Source organism: Trichosurus vulpecula, chromosome 8 (genome assembly GCF_011100635.1).
Source record: "Trichosurus vulpecula isolate mTriVul1 chromosome 8, mTriVul1.pri, whole genome shotgun sequence".
NCBI classification, from domain to species: domain Eukaryota; kingdom Metazoa; phylum Chordata; class Mammalia; order Diprotodontia; family Phalangeridae; genus Trichosurus; species Trichosurus vulpecula.
The window spans coordinates 231701242-231728527 of NC_050580.1; the positions used below are offsets into that span (position 1 = coordinate 231701242).

Genomic DNA, 27286 nt, shown 5'->3' on the forward strand with positions numbered 1-27286 from the left:
TTGCATTTTACAGATGAGGGAACTGAGGCAAGCAGGGTTAAGTGTAATTTGCCCAGTCACAGAGCTAGTAAGTGTCTGAGGCTGGATTTCAACTCAGGTCTTCCTGACTCCAGGCCCAACACTCTATCTATTGTGTCACCTAGCAAATTTCCTTAGGCACTGCAGTATTTTACCTGGCTTTTTACCTTACTGGTGGTGGCTAACCTCTTCCCATTGTAGAAAATGGGAATGTAAAGTAATGAACATGAGAAAAGGACCTTTGAGATCAACTAGTCCAACCCTTTCATTTTACTAATAAGGAAATGGAAACCCAGTCAACAACAAATTAACAAACATTTTAAAGTGAATTCTATTTGCCAAACACTAAGGGATGAGCTGGAGATACAAAGAAAAGCAAAACAAAAACAAAACCCCACCAAACAATCACAATCCCTGCCTTCAAGGAGCTTCCAGTCTAATGTGGAAGCCAACAAGCACACAGCTAGGGACAAACAAGATTATACAGAATGAAATGGAGGTAATCACATCAGGAAGGCATTAAAGGGGACTGGCAAAGGCTTCTGGTAGGAGGCAGGATTTTAGCTGGCACTTGAAGGAAGACAGGAAAGTCAGGGATGTGAAATGACTTTTCCAAGACCATGGAGCTAGCCAGAGTATCCCTGTCTGTGTAAACTACAGTAGTTATAAGTGCTCATTTGTAAAGAAGAAACCATCTGGGTAGGAAACTACAGTCATCTCTTCCACATCGTGGGGGATTAGGGACACAGCCCTTCTAGCCCTTTCTGTCAATCTGGAACATCAACATAAAAAACTTTGGCCCTCCCTTCAAACCAGAGAAGTCTGAATATTTTCTTTTTTCTTTTATGGGGTGTTTACAGTACCGTATTGTAACATTTGCATTAAGGATTTGTTCATAGGCTCTGTGTCATCTGATGGCCTTTGTGTTGTTATCTGTGGCTTCCACAAAACTCCCCCCAAATTCCCACTTAATTTCTTATGCCAATCAGTGATATATTAAAACCGCGATGGGGAAAATGGCGTTGTAGAAGGGATAGCTAGTTGAAGCAACTAATAGTGACAGTAAAGTTGGGGAAGAGGAGAGAGTCAAGTCAAAATGCTGAATGAGTGGGGGAGACTTAGTGAGTCTGGGGGTCAGTTCAGAAGGAACTTGAAGTTATGTTGATAATACTTTAAATTGACGTGAAGCTTTACTATCTATAACAGCTCTGTCCAAATTGCAGCTCTCAGTAGGATTTTATGCAGCCCGCCTGTGGGTTTTAATTTTCACAAGCGAAAAAAACAAAATAATAATTTGCGTGGAATGTGTATTAGATTTTTTAATTCTATCACTAATAAATAATCTCGATGTTAATTTTCTTTGGTGTTTTTAAGCAGTATTACGGATGGAACATACCGCACAGAATTTTCAATTGATCTCTGGAATGTGTTCCATCTGTAGGATGCAGACTAGTCAGCATGCACCTACCTTTATACTATTGTGTTGTCACTTTGTTGTTTTGTGTTTGCTTTCGTGCCTTTGCCTGTTGTATTGATGATGCGCGTTCCCCCACTTTCTATTACTGTACTGTATTTTTTATTCTGGGTGAGGCCCTTGAATAATTATTTTATTTTAATGCGGCCCTAAGATAACCTAAGGTTGGACAGCCCTGGTCTATAACATACTTGGACTTACTTTTCTTGGGCCAACCAGCAAGAGTTTTCTATTTCCTCAGTCTCATTGTACCCTTATAATACTTCCTTCTACCACCTTCCCTGGCTTTCTTCAACTCCCAACTAAAATGCCACCTTCTATGGGAGGCCCTTCCCAGTCCCTTCTAATTCCAGTCCCTTCCCTTTCAACTATTTCCTATTTATCCTGTATGCAGCTTGTGTGCATATGTTTGCTTTTTTATTAGATTGTAAACTTGAGGGTAGGGACTCTTTGGCCCCTTCATGTCTCCCCAATGATAGGCACTTAATAAAAATTTCTCCATTCCAGTTCATTCCATTTTTCTCTGTTCCTTGTGTACAGCTTTGGTGCTGAAGCTTTGCTGTAAGGAATCAGAGGCTGTGACATTATGTTATTCTAGGTGTCTGAATCCTCCATAGTCAGGCCCTGGACTGCTCCAGACCCAGGACACAGAGTACAGCATCAAAGTGGTGATATGTTTTTGTTGTTTTAGGTTTTTTTTTAAATTTTAGACTTAAATACTAGAACTTGAATATACAACAAGAAAAAGAAACATATTATAAACTTAAATATTAAAACAAATACAAAATAAGAACAGAAAAAAAAGCATTGCCACGTGCACAGTAGAATGTAAGGATTCAAATATATTGAAGGCAGGGACTGTGGTTGTTTGGTGGAGTTTTGTTTTTGTTTTGCTTATCTTTGTATCTCCAGCTTTTCCCATAGTGTTTGGCAAATAGAATATAATAAGGATTCAAAATGTACAGCAATTAATTTCCATTCCGAGAAAGCCTATATAATAAATATTATGCATTGTGCTGAGAGCTGTCCATCTTTGCTTCCTTGTAAATTTCCTTTTCTAAAATCCTTTCTTCCTCATAAGTTTAGCGCTTTTGTTTTTTTTTTTTTAATTCAATGGAGAACCATATACCTGATCCTCCAAAATTGAACTCAGGCCTCTAGTAGTGGGAATTTTATGTAATGCCTCATCCAGGACAGAGAGCCTCTAGTTTTTGGCTAATATAAAAAAGGATTAGCTTACCTTTTATCTTTATTTTTTCCACAAAATTAGGAAGAATCTTTTTTTCCTTTTTTTTTAAATTAGGAAGAATATTGAAATATATGACAATTCATATACAATGTCCCAAAAGTCTTAGTGCATGGCTAAATGATTAAAGTCTAATTTTAAACTGTTAAATCTTAAAACTGGACTAAGATTTTGGGGACATTCTGTAAGTGTATATCTATAGTCTCTTCCTGATTATCTATAAAACCCTTCTCTCCTCATGACCTGGGGCAGCTAGGTGGTACAGTGGATGGAGCACTTCACTTACAGTAAGGAAGATGTGAGTTCAAATCCAACCTCAGACATTTACTAGCTGCGAGACCCTAGGCAAGATCCTTAACTCTTATTTGCCTCAGTTCCTCATCAATAAAGGAAGAACCCACCAGAGAAGGAAATGGCAAACTACTCCAGAATTTTTGCTAAGAAAACTCCATGGACAAAAGTACATGGGGTCACATAGAGTCAGGCTCGACTGAACAACTGAACAACTGATGATTTTCTGCCTTCACATAAAATTCAGTTAACTCTTATTAATTTAGGATGATTACAGGGGAAAGAGAGCATAAATTAATGTAAAATCTGGATTAGAAACTATTTTTAAAAATAGCTTCATTGCTTTCTAGTCACTGAGCCAAAACCTAGATTTTTGTCCCACCCACTTCTGGCTTACGTAGATAAATGACTTTGGGCTTTACACAACTTCTCTGGTCCTCAGTTACCCTATCTATAAAATTAGGGCATTGGACTAGTGATTCAATTCAACAGGCATTTATTTATAAGCCCTGGGGTTACAGAGTAGAAAAAAATCAGATAACCCTTACCCCTAAGGACTTAGATTCTACTTAAATAATCTCTAAGGTCTTTTTCAGTTCTAATGTTTATGAATAATCACTTGAAATCATTCCGTAAAACAGAGCTGTCTAAAATGAGGAACTTCAGTGCATTTATGCAGCCTGCCTACAAGCGTAGAAATTTACATTAATGCTTTAGTAAACAAAGCGAGCTACCACTGAGCTCTCACTAAAATGGCAAATCAAAATATATTGTCTGTTGTTCCAATAAAGACCTAAGGTTGGACAGCCCTACTGTAAAAGATCACCTAACAAACCCAAGTCTCCTTTTAAAAAATAGATGACTCATATTAATGAGCCCATTAACGGTTTTTTAATCAAATGCATTTTTAATCGAATAGTTTAAGTACTTAAATGATTGGATTTCTTAATTGAATCAAACTTGTCCCCTGAAATCTTTTTCATCTTTTTCATACTTAATTTGCCTAAGCAGTCGTTTCTTCACATGTAGTAGTATACTTTTAGCTCATCCCGGGGTGAACTTTGGCTGTTGTTGAGATCTCTGATATCTTTGATGTAGGCAACTCGGTGAGGAAGCTTTTTGTACTCACGCAACTATTTTACAACTTATAGTCTTAGAAAGTGGTCCAGAGCTCTGAAAGGTAAGTCATCGGCCATGGGTCACACTTCCAGTATATATCTGAAACAGAAATTGAATGTGGGTCTTCATGACCGGCTCTCTATTATGTTATGTCATGCATCTGAGATGAATTCTTTTTTTAAAAAAAATAATATTTTGTGGTATCTCTTACAGCTTACTAGTCAATGGTGAAAATGCTATTTTTGTTTTACTTATCTTTTTAAAATTAAAAATAGTTTAACTCAGCTATGAAGAGAGGCAGCTTATTTTAAAATAATTTAATTTTTAATTTATGGGATAAAACAAGCATTTCTATAACATAGTATAATAAAAGAAAATGATTGTACATGAAATTGAAAATCTATTATATACAACTTGCTATTCCATTCACATATATAATAAATTTCTTCTTTTCTCCCCCCTCCCCAACAGATACCATTATTTTGCAGCCTCCCATGTGCACTTTTAGAAATGGAATGATTTTGACATGTCATCCTTCCACTTTTAAAAAAGACAAGAAAAAAATCTGCTTATTTTTAGCAAATATATTATCTGATAGGTTGTTTGAAATCCATCAGCTGGACTCAGTGGAATGGTTGGGGTTAAATTGTGAAGATACCACTCTAGGATTTACACAGTTATTCTAACCCAGCCAAGAAATTTGATTTAAACTTAAGTAAACTTATTTATTTAAACTTAAGTATTTAAACTTATTTATCATCGTTTAAACCTAAGTAAACACTCCAAAGATTTTTTTAAAAAATCTTTTGCTATAATTATTTGCTCAATTTTTTTCAAATGCCCTATTATGGATAAACCTTCTGGTGTGCGTCCATTAAAATCATACCTCAAGGACCCAAGGAGCACTTTGTAATAGCCTTGAGACTTCTGACCTTGAAGTCAAGGTTGAACTATTATCACTATGGCCTGAGACTTGAAATGACGTGTACTAGAGGACCCTAGTCCTTGGCCTTTGTAGACTGAAATTTTTTTAGAGATATGAGGTGTTTGATCAAAAGCATAATTCTTTATTCCCATGACATTATGTTAATGTGCTCATGGAGAATTGGGAGACTCAGAAAGATTCTGTCTTTAGGTCATGGGAGACAGTTGTTCCCCCACCCACCACCCACCAGTGGAAACATCATTGAATTTGGACAAAAGACCTTGGTTTGAGACGCATTCCTGCTATGTACTACTTGGGTGGCTTATGCTTCAGAACAAGGATAAATCAGGGATATTGCCTAGATAGATCAATTATTAAGGGTTTTTTTGTTGTTTTAAAAAGTTAATTAATACAAGCATTTATTATTTCTCCCTCATGCTGTCCCCCTTCACTGAACAATTACATAAAATGAAAAATGAAACCCATATAACAAATATACATAGTCCACTTAAATAAATTTCACCATCAGCCACATCCAGAAATGCCTATCTCATTCTGTCTCTTAGTTCCATCACTTCTCTGGCAGGAGATAGAATATCTTTTTTGAGAAATAGCTACAAGTCCTGTGTCACTGAATCTCCCTTCTTGGAGGGAAGTAAAGATAGAAAGCTAGGAAGGGGCCAGGTTTTAAAGGGCTTTAAAAGTCAAAAAGAGGATTTTATATTTGATATAGCTACTAGAGTTTATTGAATAGGAAAAATAGATCCAAACTAGTAATAAATTAGCTTAAGCACAGTTTTATCTTAATATAGGCTTTTAGAAACGTTTGTTGTTGTTGTTCAGTCATTTTCAGTTGTGTCTGACTCTTGACAGAGATACTGGAGTGGTTTGCCATTTCCCTCTCCAGCTCATTTTACAGATGAGGGAACTGAGGCAAACAAGGTAAAGTGATTTGTCCAGGGTCACACAGCGAGTAAGTGTTTGAGACTGGATTTGAACTCAGGGAGCTGAGTCTTCCTGGATTCTAATCACTTGCTTTATCTACTCTACCACTTAGCTGCCCTCTATATTGCATTTTTTAAAAAAAGAAACTAGGTAGGGGTTGGAAAAAGCACCAGACTTGAAGTCAGGAGGACCTGAGTTCAAATGTGACCTTAGACACTTATAGCTTTGAGACTCTAGGCGAGTCACTTAACCTCATTTCTTCCAAAACAAACAAACAAAGAAAAAAAGAAATTGGGTATACAAGAATGCAAAATAGATTTTCAAGAGATAGAGATAAGCTTTGGAAAAGATACAGGTTGTCCCTGAGGGGAGAGGGGAGAGGAGGAGGGTCATTGTTGTCAAACAAAAGCAGTTCTAGTTTTCCTGCATTGCCTCAGGTGGCCCTGCACACTTCAGGGCTAGACTTTGTCATCATCTCACTCCCTACTGTAGCAATAACCACAGCTTGGGAGGGGGTTGATCAATAAAGTATCTGTTAAGGGCTTCCTGTGTGTCTGGTGCAGTGAGACACAAGTCCGGCATGTGTGTGACCCTCTACAGCCACTCATGATTACAGGCGGTATCAGGGGTCTCAGCCACCCTTTTGCCTCCATATACACTATTTGGCTTCAGTCAGTCTCTCTTATTCAATCAATCAACATTCCTATAAACTATGTTCCACTTACTAAGCACCAGGGATATACAAAGGAGCAAAAGACAGTCCCTACTCTCACAAGGAGCTTGCCATCTAACGAGAGAAACAAAGCAAGCTAAGTAATTAGCCGAGGGAAGGCACTAGAATCAAGTGGAGTTGGGGTAAGCGTCCAGTAAAAGATGGAATTTTAGTTAGATCTTAAAAGAAGCTAGTCCCGTCAGTAGTTGGAGCAGAGAAAAGAGGGTATTCCAGGCATGGCGGATAGCCAGAGAAAATGCCTGGAGCTGAGAGAGGGAGTGTGTTGTTCTTGGAACAGCCAAGAGGCCAATGTCACTGAATCCAAACCTGCGTGTTGGGGAGTAAGAAGACCAGCAAGGCAGAAGATGGACAGGTTATAAAGGACATTGAATGCCAAACAAAGCATTTTATATTTAATCCTGGAGGTGATACAGAGGCAATAGAGTTTACTGAGTAGGAGTGTGATATGATCCAACCAGCATTTTGGGAAAATCGTTTTAGTGGTTAAATGGAGGGTAGATTGGAATACAGAGAGATTTGAGGGGGGCAGACCTACCAGCAGGCTGTTACAATAATCCAGGCATGAGGTGATGAGGCTCTGGACCAGAGTGGTGGCAGTGTCAGAGGAAAGAAGCGGAGTTATTTAAGAGACATTGCAAAGGTGAAATCAACAGACTTTGGCAACAGATTGGATATGGCAGGTGAGAGATAGTAGAGTCCAGGATGACTCCTAGGTTGTGAGTCTGAGGGACCGGAAGGATGATGTTGCCCTGTACAGTAATAGAGGATGTAGGAGGGAGAAGGGTTAAGCAGGAAAGATAATGAGTTCTGTTTTAGACATTCCGTTATCTCTTCCACATTACCTTGACTTTCCCGATTGTAGTTTCAATATATTAGCACAAGAAATTAAATGGGAATTTTGAGGGAGTTTTGTAGAAGCTGTAGACAATATGTGAAAATCAGCAGACGACACAGAAAGAGCTTAGAAACTCAGAAATGTACAAAATATATAATTTATTATAAAATATATTATTATATATTATGTAATATCAACATATTTTATCTTTTATTACCATAAGTATAACCAAATTTTACCATAAGGTGCATACCATAAGCATCCCATAAAAGAAAAATAAAAAATTCAGACTTCTTTGGTACAAAGGGAGGTCCAAAAATTTTCACGCAGATTTTCCAGATTTTGGGGGGCACCATGCCCCTAACCCCGGTGATGTGGAAGGGTTTAAGATAGCTACTAGAAATCTAATTTGAGATGTGTGATTGGAGGTCAGCAGGGAGTTTGGGTCAGGATATGGAGATTTAAAAATTATAACATGGGGATGGTAATTAAATACAGCTGATGAGATCTCCAAGTGATACAGTAGAGAGGGAAAAGAGAAAAGGACCCAGGTCAGAACCCTGAGGATACCTATGGTTGGGAGGCATGCCCTGGATGAGGACTCAGCAAAGGAGACAGAGAAGTAATAGTCAGATAGGTAGGAGGAGAACCAGCAGGGAGTGGTGCCCTGAAAACCTAGCAAGAAGAGAGTATCAAGAAGAAGAGGGCGATCAACAGTGTCAAAGGCTGCTTAGAGGTCAAAGAGAATGAGAACTGTGAAAAGGCCATTGGATTTGGCAGCTAAGAGATTACTAGTGATTTTGGAGAGAGAGTAGTTTTGGTGGAATGATAATATCAGAAGCCAGATTGTAAGAGGCTAAGAAGAAAGAAAGAGAGAGAAAAGTGGAAGCCCCTCTCATAGATGGCCATTTGAGAAATTGACTGACAAAGGGCATAAGGGTGAAAGGATCAAGTGAAGATTTCTTCAAAATGGAGGAGACATGGCATTAATCATTGCTACGGCAGTGTACCCTAAGGCCCTTGACCATCCCTCTAATCTCTCATGCACTTTTAAAAACTTTTCAAATAGTATTTTCCCCCCAATTATATGTGAAGACAATTTTTAGCATTCATTTTTACGAGACTCTTATGCACTCTTATGTTCAATTTCCTCCCCTTTAGGACACTATCTTTTCCAGGGATAATTACAGACCCAAATAGCCTCATAGTTCTTGGAGCAGAATATGATTTCTGCCCCATCCTAGAAGCGTCTCCTTCAGCTGTACTCAACCCTTTCAGTAAAGGGGCTATATAAGTATGTATAGTATGTAATATATCCATATATGTATATATGTGTGTATATACACTTATCTGCATATATACACACATACATATATGCATACACAGACATCAACACAAGATATAGTACACACACACACACACACACACACACACATACACACATCAAGATATTTAGGGAGACGTCTTAGCAGCTGCGAGAATCAGAACAGACCGCAAGAAAGTGGGGCTTAAGCCGAGTTTTGAAGGAAAACTAGAGATATGTAGAGATTGAAGTAAGTGAAGAGTGCATTCTAGGCAAGGGGGACAATCTGTGTGTGGAGATGGGAAATGGAGTGTCATGTGTGAAGGATAACAAGAAATCTAGTTTGCCTGGAATATAAAATTTGAGAAGAGGAACGAACAAAGTAGGAATGAAAGGTAGATTGAAGCTGGGTTATGAAGGACTTTAATTGCCAAACTAAGAGATTATTAATAACTTTGGAGAGAGCAGTTCCAGTGGAATGATAAGGTCAGAAGCCAGATTGTAAGGGGTTAAGAAGAAAGAGAGAAGAGACAAGAGTGTTTGTAGTTGGTCCTACAGGTAATAGGGAGCCACTGAATTTGTTGAGTGAGGGAGTGACATGGTCAGATTTTTTAAAAAAATCATTTAGCTGGCTGAGTAGAGGATCATCATTATCCACTTAAGGGCTGAAGATGAATTAGAGTGGGAAGAAATGTGAGGCAGAGAGTCCAGTTAGGAAGCTATTGCAACACTCTAGGCTTCTTATTCAATGAGCCTGTGACAACATGAAGAGAGATACGGCTTATCAAATTTATGTGTTGTGTGAGCCGCTACTTTTAGGTGTCTGGGAAGGTGAACGTAGAGTTGGGGAAATAAGAAAGATTTTGTTCTGATTTCATCAATCCCCTCTATACGTGTAATGCTCCAGGCAAACCAGATTCCTAACTGTTCTCTGGACACATCCCACTTATGCCTTTATTCATACCATTTTGTCACCCCATTCCCATCCCAAAGCCCATCTGTTGAAATGCCACCCATCTGTCCTCAAAGCTCAAGTTAAACGCTATGGAGTCCAAAGAACTGATTCTGCCCAATGAGGAGGCATTCTTCACCACCTTTTCAATTTCCATGGCCTTTGATTCATACCACTTTGGGGCACTCAATGTCAGAATCACAAAATCTCAGATCAGAAAGGCATCTTACAGGCCACTAAGTCCATACCTGAATAAGATGTTCCTCTATGGTTATGCTAACTCGCGGTCATCCGGCCTCTGCTGACCTCTGGTGAGGGGGAGAATACTCTTTACTATTTCTCCCACTTTTCCTTCCCCCCCCCACTCCCAGGCAGTCCATTCCACTTCCATAATCCTTTATATTTCAATTATATATTATAACTTTGTGTGCCTTATCCCCCTACTAGACTATGAGTATTCTGAGAGCCTAGATGGTGCCATGTTTAAACATTGTGTCTCTGCTTGGTGCCTTGCAGAGTATTGTATACATATTGGGCTTTGAATAAATTGTTTATTGAAGTTGTAGATATGAAGTGTATTTTCCTCCTTCCTTTAGTCAAATATGTGGTGAGACAAGATGGAGCTTCTTGGATAAATGATTTAATTCACATCTTTATGAGAGGGTGCTTTCAGTTTATTTACACCTGGGATTAGAAAAAATCCAAGTGGTGATCTAAGGCAAAGGGAGGAAGAAGAAAGGCTGAGCTCCCAGAGAGTGAGGGGTTAACTAAATTACGATGGGACTAGGCAATGCTGGCTCCCCTGATGGTGGAGTTGATGGAGGAATTTCCCCATAACTCAGGAATTCCTTGAATGACCCCTACTATACTCTCTTCATTGGTGGGAATTCCCTATTTTGTTCCCATAGTCCCAAGTTCCTTATAGCTGTCGGTAGGAGTGGCATTAGGTAACATCCCACCCCTCATCATGCGCATGAAATTATGTTAACTGACCCTTATGTTTGTGTGAGGGGGAAAAAAATAAGAGATGAGAACAAAAGATGTCAGGAGTCAGGCATCCCATGAAAATAATTATCAAATATTGTGTGGCTTTGAGCTAATCCTCAAATCTTGTATAGGGAGCCCTGGAACTTTTTAGGATGGAGAGGAATCTTAAAGATTTTCAGAGGAAACTGCCACCCAATGAGGGAAAATTACAGTGTCCAATCTGGGAGCCTCCTGACCTCTAGCTCTATGCTCTATCCACCATACCTGGTTCATTCCCACATTTATCATTTCTCTTGTGCTTAGTTTCTCATGGATACTTGGCCTCTATTTAATCTTAACTCGGTTTAATTATACCATGGAACTGGAGCAATTCTCTGCAAATGAAAAGGTATTTGCCTACAGATGAACATCATTCTTGAGTAGGAGACTACAGTTGTCCCTTCCACATCATGGAGGTTAGGGGCATGGCACCCCCACAATCTGGAAAAGCCACATCGAATTTTTTGGTCCTCCCTTTGTACCAGAGAAGAAATCTGAATTATTGTGGTATTGAAAGATAAAATGTGTTCATGTTATGCAGCTACTATAATATGTTTTATGAATTTCTGGGTTTCTAAACTTTTCCTGTGTCATCTGCAGGCCTTCATGTGCTGTCTGAGGCTTCTGCAAAATTCCTCCCATTTAATTTCTTATGCCGACCTGCGATATATTGAAACCACAGTGGGGAAAGTCACGATGTGGAAGGGTTAACAGCATATAGAGAGAATTTCTTATCAAGGGGGAAATATCCAAACCAAAGCTCCACTTTTCTCCTGGGGCATCAGTGCTGCTCAGTCGGTTTGGTCATTAACTGTGGCATTTGTATCCCCAATGATCAGTAAGCAGCCTAGACTCTTGGGGGAGGCAGTTGTGTTACAATTGAATGCTCAACAAAATGAGACTCTACATATCTAGTTTCTCATTCGTGACATGAATGTAGACCCACTAAACATCAGAATCAATGATCTTGGACTTGTTGCTTCTTTCTTTTAAAAGTCTTCCATGTACTCACTGAATGAATACAAATTCTTTCAGGGAGCATTTAAGGCTTTCCATGATTGGACTCCAATCTACCTTCCAAATCATATTTCCTCCTATATTCTGGGGAATAGGAAATTATCTATTTTAGCTGAACACACCCTGTAGTTCTGCTTCTCTGTTGGTGATATTTCCGCTATCTAGAATGCCCTTTCCCTCTAGATTCATCTGCCCAATTCCCATCAACCCTTCAAGACACAACTCAAATACTCGGAAGCGAGGCATAGTGGAAAAGCACAGTGGCTTAGGAGTTTCCAATGCTATCATTTACTACCTGTGTGACCTTGGGCAAGTCACCTCACTAAGAGTCCTCAACTGTAAAAGAAGATAGCTGGACTAGCTGACCTCTAAGATCCTTCCAACTCTAGATCTACGAACCTGATTTTTCACAACTATAATGATAGCTAATATTTATATAGTGCTTACTATGTTCCAGGAACAAGAAACTCCAGGGACTGCCTATGACTTCATTTCTTCATCTTCACACTCACATCAAAACCTGGAGAGTCTCTAAAAGCTCTTCAGTTTCTTCCTAGCTCCTTTCATAGCATCACCAAACCACTTGATTGATACAGAACTCACATCTGCCAGATACTCATGAATATATTTAAGATCCTTAAACTTACCCTAGCTTAGAGGTCATCCAGTTCAACCTCCATCAATTTTTGTTGTTGTTGAGTTCTCTTCAGTCATGTCTGACTCTCCATGACCCCATTTGGAATTTTCTTGGCAAAGATACTGGAGTGGTTTGCCATTTCCTATTCCAGCTCATTTTACAGATGAGGAAACTGAGGCCAACAGGGTTAAATGACCTGCCCAGGGTCACACAGCTATTGTCTGAAGCCAGATTTGAACTTAGGAAGATGAGTCTTCCTGACTCCAGGCCCAGGAATCTCTCCACTGAGCCACTTAACTGCCTCCAAGGCAGACAGAGATTAAGTGACTTGCCCAGGTCACATAGCTAGTAAGTGTCTAAGGCCAAATTTGAACTCAGGTCTTCCTGATTTCAGGCCCAGCCCTCTATCCACTGTGCCACCTGCTTGCCAACAATGTCGTTATCAGAATAGCTAGAAGGGACTTCCACCTAGCTGTCCCCCACCCCAACCAGCTTACAGATAAGGAAACTGAGGCCTAGAGTGATTAGGTGATTCACATAAGGTCACATAGGTAATAAGTGGTAGCTCTAGGATTTGAACTCAGGTCCTCTGATCCCAGATTCAACGTTGTTTTTTTTGTTCCCCCACTATACTACTCTGCTGGTCTCCTTCCTTTCAGCATCAAAAATTTTTTAAGTCTCACACTTACACTTTTAAGTCCAGGAAGCATATGAGAGGGCTGGCTACCAGGTCAGGATGGCCTGTCCTTTTGCTCTAATTCTCCTACATATCAGTGGCTACACATCACTATGACCCTGGGCAAGTCATTTGATGCTGGGATACCCTGGAAACTCTCCAAGAATACAAATTGTTAGAAAAGTCTTCACCCTTCCTTGGTAAAAGGAGACCCTTGCATCCCAATTTCCCTAAACTGATGAAACAAACAGACGGTGGGGGAGAGGGCCACAGGGCCCCACACTAACCCACAGTGATTTGAGGAGAGGGGGAAGGAGGGAATTCTAGCATAGGTCATTAATTTCTGAGCGATAAAAGGGAACTAGTAACAGCTGCCTCATAGAATTGCGTAAGAGGGAAAGGGACAAGCATTTTATATAGTGCCTGCTATGTGGTGGGCACTGTGTTAAATCCTTTTTACAAACATTATCTCATTTGATCCTCACAATATCCTTGGGAGGTGGATGCTGTTATCATCCCTATTTTACAGCTGAGAAAACTGAGGCAGACAGAAGTTAAGTGACTTGCCCAGGGTCATATAGCTAGTATCGGAGACTGAATTTGAACTCAGGGGCTCCCTGATTCTAGGCCTAGCACTCAATCCACTGAACTATCTAACCGTTTCCAAGGCAGACAGAGGTTAAGTGACTTGTCCAGGGTCACGCAGCTAGTAAGTGTCCGAGGCCGAATTTGACCTCGGGTCTCCCTCACTGCAGGCCCAGCCCTCTGTCCACTGTGCCACCTGGTTGCCAACAATGTCATTATCAGCATAGCTAGAAGGGACTTCGAAAGTTATCTCCCGGGGTCTTGAGGGTGCGGCTTCCCCGCTCCTGATCTGGACCAACCTAAAAGCCTGCAGACAAGTGAATGGTCACTTGACTCCAAATTGATCTCCCTTTAATTTGCACCTTCTGTTCTTTGCACAGCTGTGTGCTGGGACCACAGGTAGTTACAAAGACAGAGAAACTTGAGGCCTTGCTCCCAGGGTTCCATAAATCATTAGAACATGGTAAGGAATTTGATCCGTGTGTAAGAAGCGTACACAGCGCCGTTCTCTTCTGTTTCCTGAACTCTGATCTCTATTCAGATTGGATATGGAATGGAGTTACTTCATAGTTGTCTTAAACAGCTCCTCTGAATGGCTTCTGGCAGTGGTGGGAGTTGGGACAGGGAGCCTTGAAGGGACAATACAAGGAATGAGGGGTGAGGGCACTATAGCCGTGGGTAAGCCTGGCCTGGACACCTGAGGTCTGGGAGAAACGTCCCAAGTGGTAAGAACGGTGATGGTGGGGGTAAGGGCTTTCTGGGTTATGTCATTTCCCTTTTAATGTGAAGTCTAACCTCTTTCTCTTTTAAATGCCCGTCTGGCTGCTGGCCCTGAGTCTTGGTCATGGCAGGCTGGTGGGGTTGGTTTCTCTGGGGCCCCCAGCAGGAAGCAGCAAGTCTTCCATTTCCAAGGTAATGACAGATTTCCTGTCACAGGTGGTTTTCTGGTTAAAAACCGTCGGTTACTGGGCTCCCCACCCCACCCCTAGGGCTGTGTATGGCCAAGCAACCTGTTTACTGGTGAGACTTGGGAAAGGGTTAATATTGGAGCTTGGAACCCCAGAGAGGATGGACTTAGTGTCACTTCCCGAAAGCTGGGCCAGCCCCCAGTGACTGAGAGATTGTCAGAGCTGCCATGTTCTTCCCCAAGCTGCCCTCCCACCTCAAGGCCCCTCCCATCAGTCTCAGGGGTTTGCCCAGGGCCTTCAGTGCATAGAATTTACAGTAAATGTTGCCACTGGTGGAAACTCTCAGAGGGGGCGAGGAAAAGGGCTAGAGGAAGGGGAAGGCCGTGACTCCGGGTCCCCGGTTCCCTTCTCACAAACAACCCCCAGTCCAGTGTCCTGTTTATCTTTTATAAGGCTTTCGGTAAAGTGGGGATGCCCTAACTCAGAAATATTTGGGTAAATAGACAGCTCACTATGCGTCCCTTAGAAAGTCAGTCTTACTGACCTCATCCGTCCTCAATACTGCATTCTGGTAGATTTTCCAGGAGTGTGAATGAATTTAGGCTGATTCTTCCACACTCATGACATTTCTTTAACCTATCCCGTCCTACCCTGCCCTCTCTGGCTCTTTTGCACGGTCTGTCCCCCGTGCCCAGAATGTGCACACTTCTCACTTCTCACTTCTGCCTCTTAGAATCCTTAATTTCCATGAAACGTGAACTCAAATGCCATCTCCTAATCTCCCCAGCTGCTAGTGCCTCCCCCGCCCAATTACCTTCTATTTGTTATGTGCTTACGTAAGCAGGAGCCTGGCAGAGTTGATGAGCAATTAATTTTCACCAATCAGGAGAGTCTTATATGACCGGACTTGAGCCCCTGATTGTTCAGTCATATCTGACTCTTTGTGACCCCATTTGGGGGTTTTCTTGGCAAAGATACTGGGGTGGTTTGCCATTTCCTTCTCCAGCTCATTTTACAGATGAGGAAACTGAGGCAAACAGGGTGAAGTGACTTGCCCAGGGTTACACAGCTAATAAATGTCTGAGGCAGAATTTGAACTCAGTAAGATGAGTCTCTTCCTGATTCCAAGCCCAAAGCTCTATTCTACCTAGCTGCCCCCATTACACTTTTTATGTGTATTTTGTCTCTCCCTGTAGGATACTTGAGGGCAAGGAGCCCTTAATTTTCGTCTTTGTGTCACCAATATCTGGCAAATAGTACTTGCTTGATAAATGCTTATTGATTAATTGATTGGCTGTGACAAGTGGCCAAGTATCTGAGAAATAGCTGGCTATGTCCATCGTAATGTCTCTTCATTTTAGACTTCTTTTTCTCACACGCCTTCCATCTTCTTTCTCTACCTGGATCGCCCCAGGCCAAGGGCAGGGAATCTGGTGCCTGGAGGCCACAGGTTCCCCACTGCTGTTCCAGGCCTTCCTTTCCAGTACTGGTTGCATCTTGACTCTCTGATCCCAGACCGGGAGTCAGAATACTCATCCTCGTTCCCATTGGTTATTTTCAGAGTCTCCCTGTATCATCATCCTTTTCCATATTTATGATCCTTTGATCCAATGATCCTGGCAGCTGTTATCTACCAACCTACAATACATTAGTCTTCCTTTCTCACTTCAGTGCCTGGCTAGTAGTATTCATTTTCTCCCCAATTTTTGCCTCATACTAGGGGACTCAAAACATATGTATTGATATTCCTTCAAATAACCTCACTTCTTAATTCCTCAACCTACCCAGCTCCTATGACCTATTCTTCCACTCCACCTCAGCTACCCCCAAGATGTTGCCTTCATCTTAAAGGGTTCCACTTCCTTAATCAAGAACTTAACAATTCTTTTACCTGAATAATCTCCTCTCATTCCATTTCTCTCCATGCCTTTCTCCTCTCAATGCTATTCTTCATACCAGTTGTGATCTGCAATCCATCTACCTCATTTTCTTTTGCCAGGCCATCACCCTTCCTCTGGCTATGCTCCCTTCCCTTCTGGATCTCAATCCCTTAGTGAATTGGTTCAACTCTACTCTAATGTACCTTGGTTCCCTTGTTCCCTTGTCCGGTCACCAGTCAACTGTCTCTAAATCCCAAATGGCTCTTCCTCTCAGCCTCTACCTCCTTTGATTCTACTCGGGTGCTGTTGAGCATTTCTGGTGGTGGAAGTCTTGCCACCACAATGATTGGTTGCACCACAAAATCATCTTATCTAATATCGAATGGGCCCTCACTACAGCACGAGAATTTTTTCTACTCTTCCCTAATTTGTTATGTCACTATCCTGTAGAGAAGCTGTTCTAAACTTTCTCTTCTCTCATTAAACCTCTGACAATATCTTCTTCTCCTATCTCCTCAGCAGAGTGCCTTGCCTCTTGTCTCTTAACAAAACAAACGAGTTTGGGCTATTCAGTGATTAACTCCTTTTCTCCTCCTCTTCACCACCACCTTTGTTGTCATCTTACAGAACTTTTGCATTATCCTTCACATTTTTTCTCTCCCCCCAGGCTGTTAAAGAGCTGGGCTTTCTCTTTGCCAAGCCCAACACAGTTGCTTAAAATCTTTTAAAAAATTCTTTTACTCTTTATCCCATTTCTTCTAAGATTCTTTAGCAGATTGCCCCTCTCTATTATCTCCTCCTTCTTCCTAATCTTCAATCTTTCCCTATATTCTAGTTCCTTCCCTATCGCCTACAAACATGGATAGGCTTTCCCCATCCTTAAAAAACTCTCCTAAGATCCCACCATCCCTGCTAAATATCATCCTATATCAATACCATACTGTGTCTCTTCTTTTCTCAGGCAAATCCTTGGAAAAGCCATCTAGGTTTGGTGCCTTCACTTCCTCTCCTCACACTCTCATCTTAAACTTCCTCTAATCTGGTTCATCACTCAACTAAAACAGCTCTTTCAAAAGTCATTAATGTTTTTTTTTTCTTTTCTTTTTGGAGGCAGTTAGGGTTAAGTGACTTGCCCAAGGCCACAAAGCTAGTAAGTATCTGAGGCAGGATTTGAACTCATGTCCTCTTGACACCAGACCCAGTGCTCTGTGCCATCTAGCTTTCCCCACCAATGATCTTTTAGTTGCGCAATCTTCTCTGTTCCAATTCTCTTTTACCTCTCTGCAGCCCTTGACACTGTTGACCACCCTCTCTTGGATGTTCTCTCCTCTGTGGGTTTTCATGACTCTGCTCTCCACTGGTTTTCCTCCTACCTATTGGACCACTCCTTCTCAGTCAGTCATTGCTACTATTTTTTGTACAGATACATACATATATACATATATCTATATAAATACATATATACACATACATACATATACTCAAGTTTATATATAAACACACACATATATCTATTTATATATCTATCTTTATCTTCCTTCCTTCCTTTCTTCCTTTCTTCTTCCTTCCTTCCTTTCTTGCTTTCTTTTTTCTTTTCTTCCTTCCTTCTTTCCTTCCTTTCTCTTTCTTTCTTTCCTTCTTTCCTCCTTTCTTTCTTTCCTTCTTTCCTCCTTTCTTTCTTTCTTTCTTTCTTTCTTTCTTTCTTTCTTTCTTTCTTTTTCTTCCTTCCTCCTTCCTTCCTTCTTTCTTTCTTCCTTTCTCTCTCTTTCTCTTTCTTTCTTTCTCTCTTCCTTCCTCCCTTCCTTTCTTTCTTTCTTTCTTTCTTTCTTTCTTTCTTTCTTTCTTTCTTTCTTTATTTCTTTCTTTCTTTCTTTATTTCTTTATTTATTAATTATCTATGTCATATTTCCTGACTCAGTGTGTATCACAAGGTTCTCCCTTGGGCACTCCATTGTTTACTATCTTCCTTGGTGATTTCACAAGATCCTGTGAATTCAATTACCATCTCCATGCAGATGACTCCCATACCTATGTATCCAGCTGTAGTCTGTCTCCTGAGCACCAAACCTGCATCACCAACTGCCTGGGTAGGCATTTCAAACTCGATATGCCAGAAATGTCTCAAACGTAACACTTCCAAAATATAACTCCTCACATGCGCTCTCCGCCGCCCCCCTCCCCCCCCATCTCTCTTCCAAATTTCCCCGTTACTATCAGGGGCCTCACCATCCTCTCAGTCACCCAGAATTGAAACCTTGGGGTTGTCCTCTACTGCTCTCTCACTCACCCCACATATACAATTGGTTGCTGATTCTGCCACCACAATATCTCCCAAATACATTCCCTCCTCTCTGCTTTCACAGCCACCACTCTCTTTCAGGCCTTTATCACCTCTTTCCTGAAAAGATTGGAATAGTCTCTTATTTGGTCTCTCTGCCTCAAACCTCTCCCCTGTCCAGTCCATCCTCCACACAGCAACCAGCAGCCAGTCATTTTCTTAAAGTGCTGGTCTGATAACATCAGCTCCCTGCTCAGCAAACTCCCATGGCTCTCTGTTGCTTTGAGGATCAACCATAAACTCCTCTGGTATTTAAAGTTTTTCTCAACCTGATCCCTCCCTACCTTTCTAGTCCTCTTCATTACTCCCCTCCCTTCCCTTTGTGATCCAGTCTCCTCACTGTTCCTTGAATACACCCCGTCTCTGTGTCTTTGTACTAGCCATCCTCTGTCCCTATAATGCACTCATTCCTAGCTCCCATTGGAATCACTGACTTCCTTCAAGACTCAGTTCAAATGCCACTTTCTTCATGAAGCATTTCCTGATCCCCCTCCCTAGTCACCACTACCACAGCCCTCCTTTTTTCTTTCTGTTGGGTTTTGTTGTTGTTGAGTTGTTTAAGTTGCCTCTGACTCTTCGTGACCCCATTTGGGATTTTCTTGGCAAAGAAACTGGAATTGTTTGCCATTTCCTTCTGCAGCTCATTTTACAAATGAGGAAACTGAGGCAAGCAGCATTAAGTGCCTTGCCTCACAACTTGTCACATAGCTAGTAAGTGTCTAAGTCTGGATTTGAACTCAGAGATGAGTCTTCCTGACAGCAAGCTCCTTGCTTTATCCACTGCACCACCTAGCAGCCCTTCTGTTGTGAACATTTTGTATTTATTATGCATCTATTTAATGTATGCATGTAGTCTTTTCCATTAGAATATAAGTTCTTTGAGGGCAGGGTTGGTTTCGCTCTTGTCTTTGTGTTCCCAGGGCTTAGCCTGGTACCTGGCACATAGTAAGAACTTAACAAGTGCTTGTTGATTAACTAGTATGGCAGGGGGCTATTGGTGGGTGAGAAACAATAAAACTCAATGATGTATATTGAAGTGGATTCCACAGCCTTGGTACTACTAATTTATTGGTCAAAATAATAGTCCTTGGAGGGTCTACTGGTGCTATAGGAAAAGACAAACTTTGGGTCAGTTTTTTTGCCGTGGACACAGTCAGAATTGTGCAAATGACAGAACTGGTTTGTAGACTCTTCTGTTTGGGGATTATCTATGGCAATTTTAAAATGCTAGGCTGTCTTCTACCAGCCAACCTCAAAAGACTTCTGACTCACCAATGCCCAGTTACCACTGGATAGTTACCAGTTGATAGATGTTCAAAGAAGTGGTTGATTAGTTTTGGTCATGTCTGACTGTTTGTGACCCCATTTGGGGTTTTCTTGGCAACGATACTGGAGTGGTTTGCCACTTCCTTCTCTAGCTCATTTAACAGATGAGGAAATCAAGGCAAACAGGGTTAAGTGACTTGCCCAGGGTCACACTGCTAGTAAGTATCTGAGGCTGGATTTGAACTCTGAAAGATCATCCTGACTCCAGGCTCAGCATTCTATCCACTGAGCCACTTAGTTGCCAAAGAATACAAATTCATTTAATGTTGACCCAAGCAACATCTGATTTAGTTCAACAAACAATTTATTAATGCCTACTATTTACAAGAACTATGGTAGACCCTGGTTATACAAATACAACAGACTATCTTTTCAAAGGGTTTACAGGCTGAGGTGGGAGATGGGGAGTTGGGAGGTGGGGAAAACATAGAACTCATACACAACTGTGTCAGATGGGATCATGGGTACCCGTGAAGTTTCCTCCTCTGTAACATGAGCTGGAGAAGGAAATGGCAAACCACTCCAGTATCTTTGCCAAGAAAACCTCAAATGGGGTCATAACGAGTCAGATACAACTGAAACAATTGAACAAAAGTGACGACAACAGCAACATGTATGTTTATGTCTATGTATGTGTGTATATGCACACATATACATACATATATCCACATACATGCATATGTGTGTGTATGTATGTTCAATTCTGGGACCCAATTAGGAAGGATATTTGCAAGCTGGAGCATATCTAAAGTAGGAGTTCTTAACCTGGGGTACATGTACTTGTTTCTAAAAATTTTTTTTTGGAGGAGGGAAGGCAAGGCAATTGGGGTTAAACGACTTGCCCAAGGTCACACAGCTAGTAAGTGTCAAGAGTCTGAGGATGGATTTGAACTCGAATCCTCCTGACTCGAGGGCCAGTGCTCTACTCACTGTACCACCTAGCTGCCTCATTTTGAGAATATTTTGATCACTGTATTTCAACATAACTGTGATAATATATATGTGTATATATATATATACATACATATATATATTATATATATAAAACTTTGTGATACTATGTGTTTCGTGCATTAAAGCATTATTCTGACAAGAGGTCCCTAGGTTTCACCAGCCTGCCCAAAGGGTCCATGACTCCAGAAAGGTTAAGAACCCTCTGCTCCAGAAGATGGTAATCAGGACAGTGGAGGGACTATGAACAGTGTGATACAAGGATTAAATGAAGGATCTGCAGATGTTTGGCCTGGACCAGAGAAGCCTCACTGGGGTTCTGATAGAAGCCTCCATGTATCTGAAGGCTTGACAAATGGAAGAAGGATTAGACTCAGTTTACTTAGCCCCTGAAGAGCAAATGAGAACTCATGAATGAGAATTAAAAGGAGGTAATTTTAGTTTTGCTGTAAGCAAGGACTTTCTGATAATTAGAACTATTCGAAAAGGGAATGGGATGCTGGTGGTGTCCAAAGACGGCTGGATTTGGAATGAGAGTACTTGTTTTGGGGGGCAGCTAGGTGGCGCAGTGAGTAGAGCACCAGCCCTGGAGTCAGGAGGACCTGAGTTCAAATTCGGCCTCAGACACTTGACACACTTACTAGCTGTGTGACCTTGGGCAAGTCACTTAACCCCAATTGCCCTGCCTTCCCCCCTGCCTTCCCCCCTCAAAAAAAAAAAGAGAGTACTTGTGTTTGCCTTCCAGTTCTGCACTGTGTTAGATGTATGATTGTGAGCAAGTCACCTGACCTGTCTGAGCATCATTTGCCACATGCAAAATGGGGTAATAGCATCTGCTCTATCTACCTCACAAAGTTGTAGAGATCAGATGAGGGAACTTATGCTTTATGGAAGCACTTAGCACAGTGCAGGGCACACAGCAGGTGCTTAATAAATGCTGACTATCAGTTTTTATTATGGTCAAGAAGTGAGATCGTTTTTTTTGTTGAAGGTTTTCAAATATAGGCTGGTGGGAGGAGGGGTAATAAGGGTCAGTTGTCCAAGATGTGCACATAATTTTGCTTCAGGAAAACACTGGACCTAATAAATTCTGAGATTCTATAATCCTATGCAGAAAAGACAGTATTGCATAGTAGCAGGTAGGAGGTAGGGAGCCAGCCTTGAACCAGGAAAACCTGGGTTCAAAGCTTGCCTCTGACACATACTGGCTTGTGTGATCCTGGGCAATCTCTCAGTGCTTTGATGAAACTTTTTAAGTCTGTAAAATTTCAAAATGTGTACCAATCTGCATTGATAAAGTAGGTGTTCTCACCTAAGTGGTCCCCATACCAGTGAAATTATAGGTTCATCACTCCCCCAAAAGTCAGGCAGCTCTTCCATCTCACTGTTAGCATGGATGTTAGAGAGAAATTATAGACCTTTTTTTTTTTAATTTTAAATTTTTAAAAATTAATTAATTAATTTATTATTTATTTTTTTTTACTTTTTTAAAAAAAAAACTGTATAAGCATAGTAGCTCCCCCAATCGTATTGAAAATGTGCTCCTGCGCTCCATGAGAATTAACTGCTTTTCATATAATTACTTGTTTCTGAAATACTTTCAAGCAGCTAAGTGATACATTAGAGAGAGTGCTGGGCCTGGAATCAGGAAAGCCTGAATTCAAATCCAGCTTCAGGAACTAGTTGTGTGACCCTGGGCAAGTCACCTGCTCTCCATTTGCCTCAGTTTCCTCATCTGTAAAATGGTGATAATAATAGCTCCTACCATTCCAAGGTTATTGGCAGGACTCAATGATCATAAAGTTGTTAGCACAGTGCTTGGTACATCGTGAGTGATATAGAAATGTTAGCTGTTATTACTACTATTAATTAAATACTAATTCTCAATGAGTTATAATTGATGCAAATGACGATGATTTCTTTTAAACAGTTAGCATTCACAGGGAATGGAAGTACGTCACTATTTAGACAGAACAGGAAATTAAGCATAGTCCCTGATCAGAGGACTTTATTAGTCTGAACCCAAATAGAAGGGAAGGAGAACCAAGTGGGGAAAAAAAAGGTGCGCAGTATCACATATTTGAAGCTAGAAGGGAGTCAGATAATCCATCAATCAATCAACGAGCACCTGCTGTGTCAGACAATGAGCATTTATTCATTGCTTGCTATATGTCAGGCATTGTGCTAAGTGCTAAAGATACAAAGGAAGAGGGAAAAAAATGGTCCCTGCCCTCAAGGAGCTCACATTCTAATAAGAGAGATATCATGAAAATAATTACATGCATAGAAGATATATACCAAACTCTATCCACTGAGCCACTTGGCACACCACACACAGAGACACACAAACACACACACAGACAAACACACACAGACACAGACGTAGACACACAGACATACACACACAGACACACAGTGTCTGTTCAGAATAAATCATTTTACTGTTGAGTAACTGAGGCCCAGGTCCTTCTACTCCAGGCTCAATGGTCTGCCTCCTGAATTCTACTGAAATGCCATAGAGAATGGAAAGAAACAGTATTCATTCTCACTAAACATTCAGGTGTGTTTGCATTTTGCCAGTCATCTTGGTTCACCCACTAGATGCCAAAACTGCATGCACACACACACACACACACACACACACACACACACACACACTAGACAGAGAGAGGGTGAGGGAGAGAGAGGGAGGGAGTGGAAAGGGGGAGATCCACACACACACAGACAAATAGTTCATATTTATAGATCATTTTATGCATGCTTCTATTCATCAGTTTTCTGTGAAGCATCTTCTTTAATATGTCCTTTGTAGTTAATTTGGGTGTTTATGATAGTCAGAATGACTTAGCCATTCAAAGTCATTCTTTAAACAATATTGCTGTTACTGTATACAATGTTCTCTTGGTTCTGCCCATTTCGCTCTTCATTATTTCATGCAAGTCTATCCATGTTTTTCTAAGCTCATTGAGCTCATCATTTCTCACAGCACAGTAGTATTCCATCACAATTATATACCACCACTTGTTCAGCCATCCCCCAATTGACGGTCATTCCACAATTTCCAGTTCTTTGCCTCCACAAAGAGAGCTGCTATAAACATTTTAGAACATAGAGGTTGTTTTCCTTTTTCCCTAATCATCTTGGGAGACAGACCTAGTAGTACTATTGCTGGGTCAAGGGGCAGTTGAATAACTCTTAGGGCATAATTCAACATCCTTTTTCCAGAAGGGTTTACAGCACATTTTGCTCACAGTAATTCTGTGCTGTACATCGTGCCAGTATTACTATCCCTATAATACAGATGTTAAACATGGCTATTAAGTGTCTGAGCTAGGATTTCAACCCAACTCCAAGCCCAATGCTTTTTTCCATTATATGACACAGACTCTGGGTATGCATATGAATTTCTAATTTGGCTCCCCTGCCCCAATTATCACCTGACTTCTCCATTATCTTCCTGCCTCCCACTGCACACTAATGTGTTAACTTTATATCCTGGCCTCTCAACCCACAGGAGAGTGAAGATCTGGAGAAACAAAATGCAGCTCTCCGCAAGGAGATCAAGCAGTTGACGGAGGAAATGAAGTATTTCACCTCAGTGCTGAGCAGCCATGAACCACTGTGCTCCATCTTGGCCACCACATCCTCACCACCCCCTGAGGTGGTCTATGGTGCCCATGCCTTCCACCAGTCCCACGTCAGTTCCCCACGATTCCAGCCCTGATCCTACCACCATGGGAAGAGCATTAGAGACTCCAGCATTCTCTCACAGGGATTCCTCCCTAGGATTTTTAGTGGGACAGCTCACAGCAGACACAAAGTTCTGATGAAGAGAATATAAACTGTTTTCGCAACAGTAGCCTCATCCATCTCCTGCTGGATTCTCTCTTCTCTCTAGAAAGAAGGAGGTGGAGAATGGGGTACAGAAGACCCGAATGACTGATGGCTATAGGCGTGGAATGCCAGAACTCTTTGCATTGTGTGCCCAACACACAGTGTATATCCGTACCTTCCAACTGAATGTATGACCAATGAGAAATATAATACTGGATCTGGAGACCAACAGAGACAAAAGCGCACAAAGAGATTTATTTTTTCTAAATAAAAATTAAAAGAAGTAAACTTCAAAAAGGATGACTTCTCCCTCCACTTTCCACCTTTAACTTTCTTAACACAAAGTTTCTTCTCAAACAGACCGTATAAGTTCCATGAGGGCAAGAACTATTTCACTTCAGTTATTGTATCCCCAACAGCATCTAGTGCGAATAGTAGCTGCTTAAATAATGTTTGTTGACTGAAATAGCCATGTCTCAATCAGGGATTCCTGAATGAAATATTAATGTAGCCTTTCTAGTGGTTCCCAACCTTTGGGATTGGACCCCAGAGGGGCCATTGTGTTCTTGTAAGCAGTACACAAATCTAGAAAGAAGCAAACATACCTTATATTGACTGAAAAAATGCCACACGCCTTTGTGTCACACACTATACACAAATATATAATATACATTTAATATGCAGGGTATCTCACAAATCTTAGCGCAAAAGTGTTAAGCTGCAGAGTCCCCAAACTGCATTAAGACTTTTGAGATGACCCACATACCATCCATAGATTATATTTTTGCCTATGTATGTGCATGTTATTTGAACTAGTCTGGGATCTCACTGATGTGAGCATTCCCTCTATCCATTCAGATCACAACCTGTCCATAAGTCTTGTCTGTATTTCCCCATAAGTCTTCCATAGTGAATCTACCAAATGTGTTATTATTTCATGGCTGTCACAACAACACTGAGGCTGTCAATCTGTGGTCTCTCACTTTCTATATGTAATTTGTGAATTACACATCTCCTGGATATTACCTCTTATATCACTTTTTGTCCATATGGTACATAGGTCCTCACTGGAAATACTGCAGCCCTCTGAGAACCCATTAGACATCTCTCCATTATACTTTGGATTGGTTACAACTTTTAATTTTAAAGTTTCTGTTGTGTAAGATCATTCTCTCTCTTTTTTTTCTTTTTAGTTTACAACACTCGGTTCTACATAATTTTGAGTTCCAGATTTTCTTTCCCCCCTCCCCCCCCCTCCCTCCCCAAGATGGCACGAAATCCAATATATGATCATTCTCTCTTGATAAGGGAGATAATGAACCTGTAATAATTCGCATAAAACAAGAAAGAAAATAGCAATGCATGGTCACCAAAGGTGTTCATCACTGTCGTAATAACTGACACTTACGTAGTGCCTTAATGTTTACAAACTGTTTCTCACACTTCACCAAAGCTCTAGTGGAAGTAAATAGGGGCCACAGCCTTTATTATGACCATTTTACAGATGGGGAAATCAAGGTTCAGAGCACTAAAGTGATTTGTTAAGTTACACAAGTAGCGTCAGAGGCAGGATTCAAACTCTGGTCCCTCCTGATTCCAAGATTTCAAGACCTCTTTCCATTGAACCATCATGGAAGATATCTTCCTATGTTCCAGATGGAAAAGAGATTTTCTCTAGATGGTGAGGTGTTTCAGGTGCTCCTGAAAACATAACAGTTGCATCAAATCCTAGAACTTTAAGGCCGCCTCAGTGAGAGGCACAATTACTCAAAAGAGACTGGTTTAACAATCTCTACAAGGATTTAATGTTTTTCAAGTGTCTCCAAATGCTTCTATGAATAGTAAAGTACAAATGTGTTTTGGAAGTATGAACTGAATTCATAGTGTGTTTTTGTCATGATGTTTTTTCTCGATGGATATTTGCAGTGATAATAATAATTTACATTTGAAAAGTGTCTAAGACTGATTTAATTGTCTTTCCCCCTCAAACATGCTGTTCTTCTGGGCAGCTAGGTGATGCAGTGGATGGAGCACCAGGTTTGGAAGTCAGGAAGACTCATCTTCCTGAGTTCAAATCTGGCTTCAGACACTTATTAGCTGTGTGACCCTGACCAAGTCACTTAATTCTGTTTGCCTTGGTTCCTCATCTATAAAATGAGCTGGAGAAGGAAAAGGCAAATGGCTCCAATATCTTTGCCAAGAACACCCCAAATGGGGTCACAAGGAGCTGGACATGACTGTAAAGCAACTGACCAACAATAACCACT

At 41.0% G+C, this 27286-nt stretch overlaps 1 protein-coding gene across 1 annotated transcript in view; it reads left to right on the forward strand.

Moving 5' to 3' along the window:
* The window catches only part of BATF (basic leucine zipper ATF-like transcription factor), a 44964-nt gene extending 18787 nt beyond the window's left edge, over positions 1-26177 (forward strand). The window contains exon 3 of the mRNA XM_036736170.1: positions 24700-26177. Coding sequence (XP_036592065.1) covers positions 24700-24909 — 210 coding nt within the window. The 3' untranslated portion in view covers positions 24910-26177. The remainder of the gene's footprint in view (positions 1-24699) is intronic.
* Positions 26178-27286: the final 1109 nt, after the last annotated feature.